The sequence below is a fragment of the Cyprinodon tularosa genome, unplaced genomic scaffold (genome assembly GCF_016077235.1).
Source record: "Cyprinodon tularosa strain WSP-4 unplaced genomic scaffold, ASM1607723v1 ctg381, whole genome shotgun sequence".
Classification (NCBI taxonomy): Eukaryota; Metazoa; Chordata; class Actinopteri; order Cyprinodontiformes; family Cyprinodontidae; genus Cyprinodon; species Cyprinodon tularosa.
Window position 1 is genome coordinate 417,546 of NW_024039098.1, and position 17,117 is coordinate 434,662.

General features: G+C 40.6%; 2 protein-coding genes across 2 annotated transcripts in view; one reads left to right on the forward strand and one right to left on the reverse strand.

The window, feature by feature from the left end:
* Positions 1-6,429, forward strand: part of kdm7aa (lysine (K)-specific demethylase 7Aa) — a 37,108-nt gene extending 30,679 nt beyond the window's left edge. Inside the window, exons 14-17 of the mRNA XM_038297087.1 lie at positions 553-784; positions 921-1,093; positions 1,178-1,521; positions 5,186-6,429. Of these exons, the coding sequence (XP_038153015.1) occupies positions 553-784; positions 921-1,093; positions 1,178-1,521; positions 5,186-5,274 (838 nt within the window). The 3' untranslated portion in view covers positions 5,275-6,429. The remainder of the gene's footprint in view (positions 1-552; positions 785-920; positions 1,094-1,177; positions 1,522-5,185) is intronic.
* Positions 6,430-11,070: 4,641 nt separating this feature from the next.
* Positions 11,071-14,080, reverse strand: ndufb2 (NADH:ubiquinone oxidoreductase subunit B2). Its single transcript, XM_038297093.1, has 4 exons — positions 13,861-14,080; positions 13,551-13,695; positions 12,991-13,066; positions 11,071-11,175 (listed from the first exon to the last, which is right to left on the reverse strand). Exons 1-3 carry the CDS (start codon positions 13,944-13,946, stop codon positions 12,992-12,994), a joined length of 306 nt encoding a protein of 101 aa, XP_038153021.1. The 5' UTR covers positions 13,947-14,080; the 3' UTR covers positions 11,071-11,175; position 12,991.
* Positions 14,081-17,117: the final 3,037 nt, after the last annotated feature.

Below are 17,117 nucleotides of genomic sequence, written 5' to 3' on the forward strand. Positions count from 1 at the left end.
CTTTTTTATGTTTAAGGTTATTTAGGATTACCAAAGGTATTTGTTTTCTATTTTACTGTGATCAGCGCATTGTCACTTTACTTGGATTTTCACTTTATTTGGATTTAGTTTTTACATATGCATAGGGTTGTTTAGCTTCTTTGATAGCCTGTAATAACGGATACTGACCCTGAAAGGGGGGTCGTTAGGGGGAATTGTTGGCCTGGAAGGACAGGCGAGATGTTCTGTTCCCCTCTATGGCGGGTGGGGTGGCGATGAGGGATGGGAATCAAATACCGCTTCCTGTTCAGAACCGGTTTCGTGTGTTCCAATTCCAAGGCACCGTTTGGCAGCGTCAACCGGTATAAGGAAGGAAAAAACTAACCGACGTATCCGCTTATCCCTACAATGATTTAGTCTTTCAAAGGTGTAGACATCTTATTGGGGGGAAAAAATGTCTCCAGAAGATCTGACATTTAAAAGAAAATAAATTAATTTGTCTGAATGAATGAAAGGTTTATTTATGCAGTTTATAGGATCTGAGTTCAGCTCTATGTTTGCTTGTGTTTTTAGCGATCTGAGGCGAGCGGGGAGCAGCCCTGGAAAGACGGAGGCTGAGCAGGCTGCTGCCGGCCCACCAAAGAGCTGCCCGGACGTGAAGCTGGAGAGGACGGAGGGCAGCGCCGCTGAGAAGGCTCCTCTGTGTCCAAGAAGTCTGGAGACGGTGAAGAACGAACTCAGGGAAGAGGCGTCGGGACACTCCAGCGTCTCGGACCTGGAGTCAGACAGCGACTCTCCCTCAGAAGTAAATGATTCGAATGTTTTCTTTCTCACCTCATGCGTTTAGACAGGAAAAAAAACACCGTTATCGTGATGCTGCGAGCTGATGAATGTTACCACGGTTACTGACAAGTGTCTTTGAATGAACCTCATCATTTTAGAGCAAAGCTTTGTCGTCGTCGTCGTCATCGTCCTCCTCTTCTGACGATGATTCTGAGAGTTCCCAGGAGGAGGAGGAGGAGAGGAGCTCATCTCAGCAGACAGGCTCAGGGAACGGCTTCCTGCTGGACCAGTCGGCTCAGAAACTCAGGCACAAACACAAACCACTCAAAAGGTGAGGAGAAACCGTCCCAGTCGAGCAGCTCTTTAAAGTATTAAGTCCTCTGATGGCTAACGGTGAGTCTGCCGCCTCCTGCAGAGAACGTCCTACCTCACCCAGCACAGAAGAGGCCATTCAGGGGATGCTGTCCATGGCTGGGCTGCTGTGCCCCTCAAACCAAGAGGAGGCGCCGTCGCCGCAGGAGTCCTGGTGGTCCAGTTCAGAGCAGCGCTCGCTCCAGGAGGCGGCCCAGCACCGACTGCAGGGAGGCCAGAGCCACATGGACAGCCAGGGCAACAGCAGCAGCGAGGCCTGGGACAATCAGGGGCTCCCCAGCCCCAACGCAGAGTACCAGTACTGTGACCCGTCTATGTCTCCGCCGCTGCACCCTTCCAAGAGGAACGCCCCCAACCCTCCTCCCATCAGCAACCAGGCCACGAAAGGTGCGGCCGTCAGATTACTGCTCATCAATGTTGAAGGATTATCTGCTCACCTAACCTCTGCCTTAAAGACACAGAATGATGCTGCCGCCACCGTGTCTCACACTGAGCTGTTATATTTTACCACTCACATATTACAGGGTGGTCATTAAATCGATAAGTCATTAAATTATTATTTTCTTAAATTAAGGCCTTAATTGGTATTAAAATTGTCATTATCTCGGCATTTAAAATGTTTTATTTTAAAGTCGTAGGAAAATCATATTTAAATGTCAAATCATTCTGGCTTAAACATGTATATAAATGTTCTCTTTATCAGACCATAGTGTCCTTAAGTTTGGAAAATATCTAGTAAAGGAAAAAATCCTGTCTTAAAATCTGTTTTTCTGTTATCTTCTGCAGGCCAGTTAGTTCTACGTCAGCCTGAACACCTAAATTCAGCCAATCATATATCAACGGTCAATCTAATTTTTTCAGTCATAGCATCTTGATTCATATGTCGCAGCTAATATACGCTAACCTGACTCCGCCAGATGGATTTGCTCCGCATATCCATCGGGAAACCTTCCGTTGAAGTAATTTTGGGAAGGGGCGAAAATACTGGTTAGCTGATTGGCCTATGTTGGTGATAGACGGGCCAAATAAACCAATCAGATCAACGAAGAATATGACGTACTAACAGAGCGACGACAAAGAGGAGCCAATTGATAGATCAAACTCTTGCCGAAACCAGTCGGGAGAAGAGCAAAAACATCTTTTCCTCTGAGAAAAGCCTCCAGAGCAGTGTTTTGCTCTTCTTTCAGTGAAGAAATACTCTGTAATTCAGATAAAACTTGCTCAATAGCCACGCTAACGCTAGTTGCATCGGCTGAAGCCGCCATGTTCTTTAGACTGAACTGTCGCGCTTCTCGTTGCGTCACACCTCAACCCGCCTCAAAGCCAACGCTGATTAGACGTTCGTTTGGTGAACGGCTCCAAATTTTCTTTAACGGAGAGTCTCCAGACTGATCTGCGAGTGAAACCTTGAAAGCTCGCGAGATCAGGATGGTCTCACGAGGCTAAGTATACTGAACGGTTGAAATCAGAATCCTTTCCTTTCCCATTGAGTTGCGTCCCAGTGTTCACGGGGATGGACGTCTGTGTCTTCGGCAGGCGTAGAGCTAACAGAACTGGCAGCGTTGCGAGGCAAGGGCTCAAACATGTACGGCTGGAAGCCTTCTACACCAGAGGTCTTCAAAGTTTTCTAGGCCAAGGACCCCCGAACTGATGGCGAGATGGAGCGGGGACCCCCTAATTATATATATCGTATGAAATTATGTTATATTGGGATTATTAGAGTATTTCTGATTCCTAGTTGATGTTACAGGTGTTGTGAAAGAAATGGTGTTCAGCTTGAAAGAGCTCCTGGGTGTCGCTGAATGTGTGCATTGTTGACTGAAAGACATCTTCTGCCCATATTTATCTACTACAGTGTGTTTTAAAGACATTGCAATTAGTGGAAACAATTGCAGGGGGGAATATAAAAGAAAATCTTAATCAACTAAATCTTTCGCGACCCCCATGCAGTACCTCTGTGGACCCCCTAGGGGTCGCGGCCCCCCGTTGAAGACATCTGTTCTACACCAAACCAAGCTTCTGCCGCCCTGGCGTCCTCTTCCACAACATCTTCGTCCCCGCTTTCCTCCTCTAAATAAAAAATGGATGACGGAGGAGACTCATCCACGACCTCCGACACTAAACTCTCCTCCTCTTGCATGTTTCCGCTGTCCATAGCGTTCCTTGACAGCGTCGTTTCTAAGTCACCAATTTAGTGCTACTTGGTCCCAATGGAATTTCCCATTGGGAACCTGCTAGCACTAAGTTGCTAACTGGTTAGCAAGATGCTTCCAAGACACCGGCCACAACCAAATTCGGAAATCCACCGGTTGGAACAAACGTATCTAAAAACAATTTCTTTAGATGTTTAATATCAGATATAACTTTTCTGCGTGTTTGCTCTAAACTGCTTCCGATTGATCGTAAAGCCGTACGTTTGGAAAAGAAGCTCGAAGCGAATAAAAAGGAAAATGCAAATTAAATTTATTCTAAGAGCATTAAATTATGCTGCGTTCACACCGGGGGCTGCAGGCGCGACAGAAGCAGCGAGTTTACATGCAAAGTCAATGGTTGACGCGCGTCAAGGCGCAGCAAAAGGTCCCGCGGCGCGTTTTGAGCTGCAGGCGCAGCGCGTCTGAGCAGCTGAAGCAGTCGGGCGCGTTTTGGCATCTGACGTGCGTGACGCGCCGCAAACGCGCTGCTGCTCGAGATGGAAAAATTGAACTTTTGCTGCTCGACGCGCCGCGTCAACCAATCAGAGAAGCTGATCTGGGAGCTGACAGAGAGACACATCGCTGATGACATTGACCGCTCTGATTACTCCTCTTAAACAGTTTATTAACGCATAATTAACTTAAAATATATACATCTGCCGGCAGAGAATATGTTGGCTTTTATTATTCTGGTGCCTGCAGATCGGATTATTTAGATGAAAAACACCTACCAGCCGCCGCGGTAAACCGCGAGGAGGCGACCCGGCCAGAGGCTGCTGTTGAAGGGATTCCTTCTGTCGGCGCACCGTCGGTATGTGGGGGTCTGAGCGGCTCCGACAGAAATAACATTGGGAGACAGGATTGTAATCTGGATGAACTGACTGCACTGATTACGTTTTCAGGTGTATTTTCTCACTTAAAAACATATTAAAACTACTTTATTCCCACTGATCACAGCAAATATAGCTGCAAGGCAGAGAAAGGATAGTGAAGCTCCGCCCAACGCGCGTCAGACACACTTTTGCACCGAGCAGCCAGAGCAGCAAAGCTGCTTCTGCCGCGCGTCAGAACTAACTGGTACAAGCAGCAAAAATGAAGCAGCAGACGTGATTTTGCTGCTTTTGCAGCGTCCGGTCTGAACGTAGCATTAGAGTCACTCATTCCTGCATTAAAGTTACATTTTAACCGGTTTTATTTGATATTTAAGCACAATGCTACCAGATTGGTAAACATTAGCTACCATTTGTTTGACTTCGGAAGGTTTTCTCGACTAAATCCAAACAAACGTCACGCTTTAGGGATTTATAAAAATATGTGGCCGATCACAATAAGGATTTAGATTTATCATCTAAATGATGAATTAGAATTAGTGAAGTTTTTAAAAGTAAAAAGATTCAGATTTTTTCCTTGAGTTTTTTCAGTTGGGTCATTTACACATTTGATGAATATGATTAAATGTGGCTACTTGGAGGTTGTTGTTGTTTCATGTAAATCGCTTTTTTTGTTAGTTTTTATGCAACTGGTGTCAAAAAGAAACTTATTTGAATCAAATCGAACCCAAAGTAGTTCTTCTGATTGTGCGGCCATGATTCAGAAGCAATCAGTCAAAGCTAGTCGTCACTTTTATGGTTATCCTCATAATTCCATTAATTATAAGATTTTAAGTCCATATCACCTGACCCTATGTCCATCTGTGAAACATGGTGGTGGCAGCATTATGATGTGGTCATTTTCCATACAAAATGGGTATATTAAGAGAACCTTTAGTTTTGTTTTTTCCTACTTAATAATAATTTAATTCCTAAAAGAAACTAATGTTAAAATATGTGCTCATGCTTTGATTTTTGTTTTGTTTTTAGGTAAAAGGCCCAAAAAAGGAATGGCGACACCCAAACAGAGACTCGGCAAGATCCTCAAACTCAACAGACAGAGTCGAGTTTTTGTGTAACGCCCTCCCTCACCTGAGAGAAGAAACGGAAAACATCATTCGGGGTTAGGAAAAAAAAAAAAAAACGGAAAAGATAAACATTTGTGTTTGTTTTCAGTCACCTTTCTGCTGCGGAGGAAAAAAAAAAAAAAAGAATCGGATGCACTGCCTGAACGAAACCCCGACACGTATGACGCGCTCACTGTGCATGCTGAGGAGACAGGGTATCGGTTTAGGAAAGAGCAGGTGCATGATGGCAAGAAAGAAAAGCACACTAAGAACAAAAACCCAAACTGAGGCGGAGCGGGAAGCGGAGGGAGGACCTGAAATCTACCCAACAAAGAGCAGCTGATTAGGAGGACGTCGCAGAGCGGAAGCTGAATCACATTTGCTTAAACTTCCTCTCCTGCTTTAAATTTATCTTGCTTCCCTGTGAGGATGAAAGGAGCAATGGAAACCGAGCTGCACCTCCAGGATCGGATCTTAGCAGAAAACGTGGTGCTTTAAAAACAAAAAAACACAGAAAACAAGGCGGCTGTGAACTGATATTTCAAATGGTGCTTATTGTTTTGTATTTTTCCTTCCCTTCCCCTCTTTTTATCTCAATCACACCAGCAATAATGACTGTGGGGTGAGAGGAGAGGCGGCCCTGATGTCGGGCTTGCCTCTCCCCTCTGCGCCGTTTATCACTTAGAAAGCTAACAGGAAGTTACTCGGAGCGCCGCCTCCCTATAATAGGATTGAATGAGTCTTTGGCTCTTCGAGCGACTCCACTTTAATTTATTTCTCATTTTTTTCTGTTCTCTTTTTCAATGTGTTTAAGGATTATGAATGATGTATTTATTAATTGAAAGAATTAATGATTTTATTTTGAAATTGAGTTTTTTTTAAGAGATTGGTTTCTTTTGTTTTTTTTTGTATCTTTAACAAACATTTTTGTAAATGTGGATGTTTTAGTCTGAGTAGCAGTTTACTTCCTAACTTTGTCGTCACAGATCTTTTCCTCCTGCAGTTGACTTGAGCCTGTGTTGATCCCCGTCTCCTCTGGTTGTTCCCAGTCATTTTTTTGGGCGATGTGTGAGTAGAGACTTAGTTTAGGTATTATTTGTTTTTGGTTTTTTAAAAGGTCAACTCTCATCTCCGCACCTAAGCATTCTCAGTTAGTGCCAGCTTCCTTTTGACTTGCAAAAACAAAGTATCTGAGCCACCGTGGTCAGTTCAGAGAGCAGTACTTCAATAGTTTTTTTATTTTACTTTTTACCCCTTGAACTATTCTTTCAATCCAACTAAACAAACTTTAATGTTTTAAAGTGGAAAATTAACATTTTAAATCAGTATTTAAACCTAAAAAAAATGGCCAAAACTGCAGATTCCCAACAGCATGATTCCTCCACCACCTTGTTTTAAGGTGGAGGGATGCATCTGATCCAGTTCACTGGAAAAACTATTTAGAAATAAGTAAAAAAAATCTTAAATTAAGTGTATTTACCCCTAATTTGAGTAGATAAAAGATAGTTTGCCAATGGAATGAGTATTTTTACTCTTAAAATAAGATATTTAGATCAAATGCACTTGAAATAAGACAATACAGTTGTTTTTTTTTTTCTTATTTTAAATGTAAATTGTCTTGTTCTATTCGCAAAATGTCTCTTTTATTTCCTCCAAGAACAAATGCACTTATTTTAAGAAAAAATGACTTATCTAGATTTCAATTTTTTCCAGTATAAATACACTGCAAAAACAATCCAGAAATAAGTAAAAAATGGCTTAAATTAAGTATATTTAGCCTTAATTTGAGCAGGTTAATAAGATGATTTGCCAATGGAATGAGTATTTTCACTCTTAAAATAAGATAGTTAGATAATATTTACTTGAAATAAGACGATAAAATAGTTTTTTCTTATTTTAAAAGGAAATTGTCTTGTTCCATTGGCAAAGTGTCTTACTTACCTCCTCAAATCAAGGAAAAACACACTTATTTTAAGAAAAAATAACTTATTGAGATTTATATTTTTTGCAGTGTACAGCTACACAAATTCTACACTGGAAAAAAAATCAAAATCTAGATAAGTCATTTTTTCTTAAAATAAGTGCATTTGTTCTTGAATTGAGGAGGAAAAAGAGACATTTTGCCAATGGAACAAGACAATTTACATTTAAAATAAGAAAATACAATTGCATTGTCTTATTTCTAGTGCATTTTATCTAATTATCGTATTTTAAGAGTAAAAATACTCAGTCCATTGGCAAATTATGTCGTTTACCTACTCAAATTAAGATTAAATACACTTAATTTAAGAAATCTTTACTTGTATCTAGATCGTTTTTCCAGTGTATATTGATGCACTGAAAAAATCAATTTCTATCTTATTTCAAGAGCATTTTGTCTTATTTTAAGAGTAAAAATAGTCATTCCATTGGCAAACTATCTCATTTACCTGCTCAAATTAAGGGTAAATACACTTAATTTAAGAAATTTGTACTTATTTCTAGATCTTTTTGCAGTGTAGATGTACACTTCTGACTATTAAGTACTTCAAGGAGACATAAAGGCAAATTTCTTTACTCCGATTTTACTCTGTAGCCGATAAATCGTTGCCAAAACCCAACTGTATAAAACATGGCGGCAGCAGCATCATGTTTGTCTTTAGAAACACTATCCGTCACATAAAAGCTTAGTATTATAAGCTTCATTTTATTGTTGCAGCTTGACAAAAATATGGAAAAGTTCCAGGGGTAGAAATACTTCAAGCGGCTGCAGTCGATGTATTCACAAGCTAACGATGATGAACTTTGTATTGTGGGGTTTTGTTTTCGGTTTTGTTTTTTTTAAATACCAGTGATGTTGTGAAATGTGTGCAGTTCTTCACTCTCAGGGAATGATGCCATGGACATAACCTCCGATTAACCACCAGCCACATCATGGATGCAGACAGGACGCTCTCAGCGCTTCAAACGCTGAGGATTTGTTTTCATATTTCCCAAAAAAAACCCACCTCTGTTTGAGGTTTTTCAGGTTGCACGAACACGCCGTTACCGGTCAGTCATTGGATCTTTAAGCCCAACCGGAGTCTGGTGTTGCCCCCTAACCTCCCCAGTCGTGTTCGGCTCAGTGTTACTCATTCACCCCCCCCCCCGCCTGGAAATCGACGGTGACCTCAATAAAAGCCGTAAAGCTTTAAAACCATTCTGTGAACAGCGTGAGGCTGGGAAAGCTCCTCTCAGGTTGACCTACAAGCAACTGTGTGATTTCTCACTCGGCGCTATGAACCAAGTCGGTGTTAATCGCACTGCTCGGCTGATTTCCTCATTTTCTTACACTCTTTTTTTGCATGTTAAGTCGTTGAAGAAAAGAAAAGGAGCTGGCCCGCAGGCAGGGTTTGTTTATAAGCTGTACTGTTCACCGCACAGGACTTAACCCCTCCCTCCCCTTCTCTCTCTTTCTGCTTTTTGTGTTGTCGGTTCTTACAATGATGGTTTCTGATTTAAAATATACAAACACTGGCTAACTGTGACACTGTTGATGCTTTGCATTCGTTTCGGCATTTCAGAAATTTTGCTTGTAAATAAAAGTAATGAAATGATAAAAACGAGGCTCCTGTCGAACTGGATTTAAATCAGCAACTTTTCATTTTGTTTCAGGATGTTTTGGAAATTGTTTGAATTTTAAGGCGACCAGAAAATTGAGCCTTTATTTAGCGCAGCTCTCCCTTCCCCCTGCCTTCTTTATTGTTGCAGGTTTTATTTTTAAGACGCTGGCCTGAAAGAAGCTCATTGTAATTAATCCTAAGGTTCAAATATGAACAATAAGATTATAAAAATGCTACTAAATCACCGTTGGCTATTATTTAAAAAAAAAAATCCCTGCAGATGGGCTGAAATAAAAAAATATTCTTATGATAAAACCTTCAGCCACTTTTTTCACATCAAGACTTGACAGCATTTTCCTATTTATTTCACCACTAGATGGCCACAGTGAGCAAAGTTTGAGGCTTTGCATTAAAAGAAGCCACATCTTGCCAATTTTGAACCTATTCATGTGGTTTTGGTATTAATGAATGCTACAGATTGAATGTAGCCAAACATTTAATCAATTTTTTCCCCCCATGGAATCTGTTCCAAAAGCCTGTGCCATTATTTTTAAAATTGTAACAGTCGTTCATATATTCACCCTTAGCAGTAGCTTAATGTTGCTGCACACGACACCTGGAAAGTTGTTGGAAATTGATCGAGGAGGAGCCTTTAATTTGATGTTAACCCAAGTTTAAATGTTGAAGCCTGCAGAGCTTTAGATGTTCCTGAAATTGCTAACTGCTGTTTGTTTTCTCCATATGTTGAATCTATTGTCCCAGAAAAAAGGTTTTCCAACTTCCTCATCAGCTCTGTAATTGCCTTTAATCAGGAAATGATCCTTTTAGCCTCGCTTTGTTAGACAGGTTTTATTAGATGCTATACACTCACCGGCCACTTTATTAGGTACCCCATGCTAGTAACGGGTTGGACCCCCTTTTGCCTTCAGAACTGCCTCAATTCTTGGTGGCATAGATTCAACAAGGTGCTGGAAGCATTCCTCAGGGAGTTTGGTCCATATTGACATGATGGCATCACACAGTTGCCGCAGATTTGTCGGCTGCACATCCATGATGCGAATCTCCCGTTCCACCACATCCCAAAGATGCTCTATTGGATTGAGATCTGGTGACTGTGGAGGCCATTTGAGTACAGTGAACTCATTGTCATGTTCAAGAAACCAGTCTGAGATGATTCCAGCTTTATGACATGGCGCATTATCCTGCTGAAAGTAGCCATCAGAAGTTGGGTACATTGTGGTCATAAAGGGATGGACATGGTCAGCAACAATACTCAGGTAGGCTGTGGCGTTGCAACGATGCTCAATTGGTACCAAGGGGCCCAAAGAGTGCCAAGAAAATATTCCCCACACCATGACACCACCACCACCAGCCTGAACCGTTGATACAAGGCAGGATGGATCCATGCTTTCATGTTGTAGACGCCAAATTCTGACCCTACCATCCGAATGTCGCAGCAGAAATCGAGACTCATCAGACCAGGCAACGTTTTTCCAATCTTCTATTGTCCAATTTCCATGAGCTTGTGCAAATTGTAGCCTCAGTTTCCTGTTCTTAGCTGAAAGGAGTGGCACCCGGTGTGGTCTTCTGCTGCTGTAGCCCATCTGCCTCAAAGTTCCACGTACTGTGCGTTCAGAGATGCTCTTCTGCCCACCTTGGTTGTAACGGGTGGTTATTTGAGTCACTGTTGCCCTTCTATCAGCTCCAACCAGTCTGGCCATTCTCCTCTGACCTCTGGCATCAACAAGGCATTTCCGCCCACATAACTGCTGCTCACTGGATGTTTTTTCTTTTTCGGACCATTCTCTGTAAACCCTAGAGATGGTTGTGCGTGAAAATCCCAGTAGATCAGCAGTTTCTGAAATACTCAGACCAGCCCTTCTGGCACCAACAATCATGCCACGTTCAAAGTCACTCAGATCACCTTTCTTCCCCATACTGATGCTCGGTTTGAACTGCAGGAGATTGTCTTGACCATGTCTACATGCCTAAATGTACTGAGTTGCCGCCATGTGATTGGCTGCTTAGAAATTAAGTGTTAACGAGCAGTTGGACAGGTGTACCTAATAAAGTGGCCGGTGAGTGTAGGTCTGACAGACGTCAGGTCAGGGTTTGGCCAATGAACTGCATCGACCAATTTTAAGTAAAGGTAAAAATAGAGCTGTGTGGCCTAGAAACGTGGAAATCTAGATGCTATCCGCGCCCCCAGAAATTCAACAGAGCAGAGTTTAATTTAACAATCGTTTTATTGGACTATGTACAGCAAAGTCTTCAGAGCATCTGGAAGGTCTCCGTAAAGTCTTGCAAAACAGCTTCAGTGTGATTTGTTCACCTGCAAAAGAAATAAATGTCATTGAAAATTTTTTACAAATTAAATTATTGCTCTTTTTTTTTTCAAGGAGACGAGTTTGATCTCTTCTGTTTGGACTGATGGTCTGAACCTTTTTTAACCTTCCCACTTGCAATATTTTTTATGGATTAGAACACCCTACCCTTCAGCTCAGTATAAAAACCCCAAATACGTACAGAAGCACCTTGACAATCACTTTATGGAGCCTTTTTTTCCCAACATGTGCAAGGAAACTCATTCTTAGGCTACGTTCACACCGCAGCCTGGAGTGACCCGAATCAGATTTTTTTTGGCCCATATGCAACCTGTATCTGATCTTTTCATGGCAGTCTGAACGACACAAATCTGATTATTTCCAAGGCAACCCAGGCCGCTTGGCAATGTGGTCCTGAATCCGATACGAATCTGATCTTTTCAAATGCGAACTGTTTCTAAACAGCCAGGTCGCATTCATCCAACCTGAACACCATTAATACCCAACAGTGGTCACTATTCTGCTTTGCTATGCAGAAGTGACAAGAATAACAATAATGGTGGACGATAATGCAGACAGTAGTATTTATGTTTAACCATAGAGCTCGCTGGCTTGTGACGTCATTGCGTCCTCTACTCCGCATGCAAGACACATGTGTTTTATGAACGCAGTTCACACAGGAAATCATATACAAGTCGTATATATTTGGAAATGTGAACAGCAATGCAAAAAATGGGAATTGAGCATCAAGTCCTGCAGTGTGAACGTGATCCTAGCTTGGTTTTGTAGCAACACTTTTTGCAAAATACTGCATTTAAAGGAATAGTACACCCAAAACATGATTAGCCTTCATTTTCTACTCACCCCCATGCTGAACAACACTCTGGAGTACTTTTTTGATATCTCAAATGCATCTGGAGATCTGGGAGGCTTCTTGCTGTCTGCTGACATTCAAATAATGGAGGTCTATGGCGCCCGAGACAGAAAGGTCCATAAAAGTCCACAAAAAACGTGTCAATATTCCTCCATACTGCTCGTCCAATGTATTCCAGTTAGAATGTTTTTAGAGCATAAACAGTAGTGTATAGGATTTCCTGAAAGCGCGCACATGTGCGTTCACGACGCTACGGAAGCCGGCAGACCAAACCAGATGAAAGTGCGCATTCAGCTCGGCAAAGAACTCATGCTCTTCCTCAACACTGAAGTCCTCAGACATTTTTCTTTCGTTGTTTCTTTCTTTGCACAGGTAAACAGCACATTTCTTCTTCTACGCTTGCATTATCGGCAGAGCAGACGCTGAATGCGCACTTTCGTCTGGTTTGGTCTGCCGGCTTCCGTAGCGTCGTGAACGTGCTTTTAGGAAATCCTATACACTACTGTTTATGCTCTAAAAACATTCTAAATGACTTCGTTTCGAGTAAATTCTGGATGCTACCCACTCAGGACACTTGGAATACATTGGACGAGCAGTATGGAGGAATATTGACACGTTTTTTGTGGACTTTTATGGACCTTTCTGCCTCGGGCGCGATAGACCTCCATTATTTGAATGTCAGCAGACAGCAAGAAGCCTCCCAGATCTCCAGATGCATTTGAGATATCAAAAAAGTACTCCAGAGTGTTGTTCAGCATGGGGGTGAGTAGAAAATGAAGGCTAATCATGTTTTGGGTGTACTATTCCTTTAAAAATGCAATGCGTAACATTCAGTTGTGCGCGGTTTAAAGCGAAGCATATTTTATATATAGGGAAGAACACCACTGCAAAAATAATCAGTTTCTGAAGCAAAGTTAGGTTTGATGTGAATGAGAACGGAGTGAAGCACCTTATTCCTCATCATCTGGTGGGATGCCGAGTTCCTCATCGGTCCATTCAGAAGCATTGGGCCAGGGGAAGTGACCCTGCAAAAAAACAAAAACAAAAAACAGGTATGCATCTTTCCTTATCTTGTTTAAATCTTCATGCTGCTAGCTCTGACTTGGTCAACAGTTGAATGGAAGTAAACATCTCTGCAGGGCTGTGCATCCCTCTGCTCTTTAATGGCCTCATGATTTGGCTGCAGATATTTTGATCTGAGGTTTTAGTTTAAATTTGCTCTAATGAATTTCCCTCCCCAGGGTTTCATAATGGGAAGTCAAAGCAATTAACTGGATGGTTTTTTTTTTTATTCTGAGGTACATTTCCTGCTTACAGCACCTTGCAGATAATGGAGGGAAAAAAAGCTAATGTTTAAGTTTCAACCTTTTGCAGAAAAATCTCTTTGGATCCATCAGGCTTGGCATCTATTTTACTATTTAATCTCACTTCATGCGCTGTTGTGCCTACTTGAATTTGACAGTTATGCCTCAGAATTATAAACTAATGGTTTTATGCATGCATACTCACCAGAACTGCATCTGGATCATGCCAGCAGTGCCAGAGGATCCAGAACCACATGACTCCACTGATGAGCTCAGACTCGATCTTCTGTTTCTTGGTCAGCTGGGGGTACTGTCTATACTGCGGCTCAATGTGGGGTCCGCCGCTGGCCCTGACGGTGAATAACAGAATAAAAACACGCGTTCAACGTCCGTATTCAACCACACTGCACTAAAATACTTTTTTAAAATACATGTCCTGCGGATTTACGGTGAGATTTTTACAATAATTTCATATTCTTCGGTTTTTTCTGCGGCTAACGCTGTAGCTAGCTTACTTTCTGCTGGTTATCCTTCCTGGATTCCTCCTGAGCAGCCGACTTCCGGCCCGCAGGACTCCTAACGCTCTTCCAAAGGAAGACATAGTCGTTAACTTCTTAAAACCCCGTCCTGGAGGGGTTCAGGTTGGGGAAAAAGTCCTCCCGAAGTCACCTTCCCTCGTCTTGTCAATAAACGACCTCGGGAAAAGCAGCTCCGCTTCACCAGGAAATGACGTAACGCTTTATTAAACTAATTTATATCAGCGCCCCCTTACGGACAGGAGTAAACTCGTCACATTTGTTTTAATGTTGATTAATTTGGAGGACCAACTCTGCCATATTTAAAAATAAATACAGACATAAATAAAGGCCCATAAATAAATAAGAATAAAAATAATTCCCCCCAAAAATACATAAACTAATAAATGTGGGTAGAAATTAAATTATACAATGAGAATTTATTTCAATTGGCTTCTTTATCTATTCGCCTTTATTTATTTATTGTCCCCTATAGTCTTTAACTTTATTTATTTATTACTTTTTTTAAGTATTTATGTGCATGATAATTCATTTCAATTCAATTTAGTTTATTTCTATAGCGCAAATTCACAACACATCATCTCAAGGCACTTTACAGTTCAACCAGATCATCCAGTCAGATTGATTCAAAGTTTTCTATCTAAGGAAAATGAGCTGATTGCATCGACTCATTGACTCTTCAGCAATCCCTCACATTAAGCATGCTTGTAGCGACAGTGGAGAGGAAAAACTCCCTTTGAACAGGAAGAAACCTCCAGCAGAACCAGGCTCAGTGTGAGCGGCCATCTGCTGAGGCCCACTGGGGTTCAAGGAGACAGAAGCAGACATAGAAAAAGAAGCATAGATACAAAAGGCAACCAGCTCCACAGGCGGCCCCGTCCAGGAAACACACAGCCAGGCAGACGAGCTCCGAGCCAGCTCCCATGTCAGAGGATGAAGAGAGCACATCCAGTTAGTCATAGTCAGAGAAACAGGACTACACTGGAAAACAGGCCGATCTCCAATATCTATAATATCATATTTGTTTCTTCAGAGTCATTTATTTCTGCCTGCCCTTTTTACATTTCTGTCTGCATTCCTGCCTCATTGTGCAATTGAGGAGGGGCGTGTCTTAAAGAGTCACATTCTGCCTATTGGTTGGCGGCTCGTCTTAACTCACAGAGCTCAGAGTATTAAGTTAAAAGTTCTCTTTTCTGTTGCTGTTGTTCAATAAAAGTATGTTCTAAGATCATTTGAGCCGAGAATATTATACCTTAAAGCCTCATTATATGGTCAATTTACTGATTTAATGCGTAATTTTAAAAAAATGTACAGAAGTTGAGAGGACCGCGGCAACCAGCGGATCTCCAAGGCTAACGTTAGCCCGTCTGCGGCGGTTATGATGGTGTTTTTTTTGTTTTATTTGGCAAAATGTTAATCATTATTCCCCCACTAAATGAAAAAAGTCTGAATTTATTATTATCTAGAGACTATTAATAACAGGAAGTGAAATGCAGCTCCAGACGAGCAGAGCGTGTGATGATGTCATCAATACGCTTCCGTTTCAGTTGCTCCAGAATTATGCTGCGTGCTCCCGTTCTCCCAGTCCAGACTTTTCTGGGTTCTTCTCAAGAACATACTGGGCGAGAACAAGAGTCCGTACTCACGTTCTAGTGAACTGAGAAACAGCCACTCACTTCAGACTCTCCTCTCCTTTAGATTCGACCGATGCTGTAAAATGCTAACCAACCAATGAAAGAAATAAATAACATTGAAGACATAAATAGGGTAAAAATAATACAAAGGAAGAATAAACCAGACAAAAATATTATCACATGCACATAAATAAATACTTAAAAATAAATAATGTTGAAGAACATAATGGACAATAAATAAATAAGGTAATTATTAAAAAGGCGAATAAATAAAGAAGCTAATTAAAAGAGAAATATACATTTATGGCTCACTGTATAATTTAATTTCTACCTGCATTTATTTGTTTATTTTACTTTTGGGGGCAATTAATCGAATGCTTATTTATTTACTGAGCATTTATTTATTTCTGTATTTAATTTTAAATATGGCAGAGCTGGTCCTCCATAGATTAATTGATTAATTAGTTTGCATTGACCAAAACAGGCCAGGGTTGTTTCCAAACCATTTCTTCTTTTGAGTCTCGCCTCTCATCATTCCGGAGCAAATTTTAAACCATTTATGCACAGCTTCATACTAGGGCTGAAACAATCGGATTAATCGATAATTAAAATAATCGTCAACAAATTTAGTTATCGATTAATCCTTAACTGGAGTATAGGGACTGTAAAATATGCCTTTAGCTGACGGAGCGACCCACTTAGAGCAGGAATTATATCAAAATTTAAACATTGCCAGTTAATATTTTCAATCCAGAGCCATTCAAGTGGAAAAATTTTAAAAATCTAATTTCATAAAAAGTCTTCTTTATGGAACCTTTTGCTATCTGATTATTAATCGATTAATTGGAAAAATAATTAATAGATTAATCGATCTGCATAATAATCGCTAGTTGTAGCCTTACTTCATACCTAACGATAACTACTAATTTTTGTTTATTCAGCAGATGATTGAAAACTGCAGGCAGAGCTAATTTTAAATATTTCCTTTAGCTTCCATTTCTGCATGGCAGAAAATACTGCATTAGTTCGTTTTTATAATTTAATTTTTAATTAAATATTCAGGCTTATCATTATTAACAATTAATTAATTGTAATTACAGAACACTAATTAAAAGGTCAGGACAATACAGACAGATATATTAAAAGACATTTAAATTATGAATTCTTTTAACAAATGAACTCGCATAAAATTATATTTGAATGGATGTTTTTGTTTTACATGGTTTTCTATCTTTATTTGCTTTTATTTTTCCTTTAGGTCAATATCTAATTCATGTAAAGCACTTTGAATTGTTCATGTACTGAAATGTGCAATTCCAATACTTCTCTTGCCTTGCTTGTGCCTTTATTTAATAGAGAAGTTGTTTTGGTCTGTTTAAGGAGACTATATCAGTTTTTTAGGCAGCTGCCATAAATATACTTGAGTTCATAAACCAGGCTTAAATCAAAGTCAACCGGACTTTCTTTTTTTCTGAAAATGTTTCCTCACCTAGCCAGGAATCTTGTGTTTTGTCTGCTTGAACTAAAGCAACGTTTATTACAAATGCCTGATGATTGGAAAACATTTATATGTCCAAAATATTTATTTAAAAAAAAAAAAAA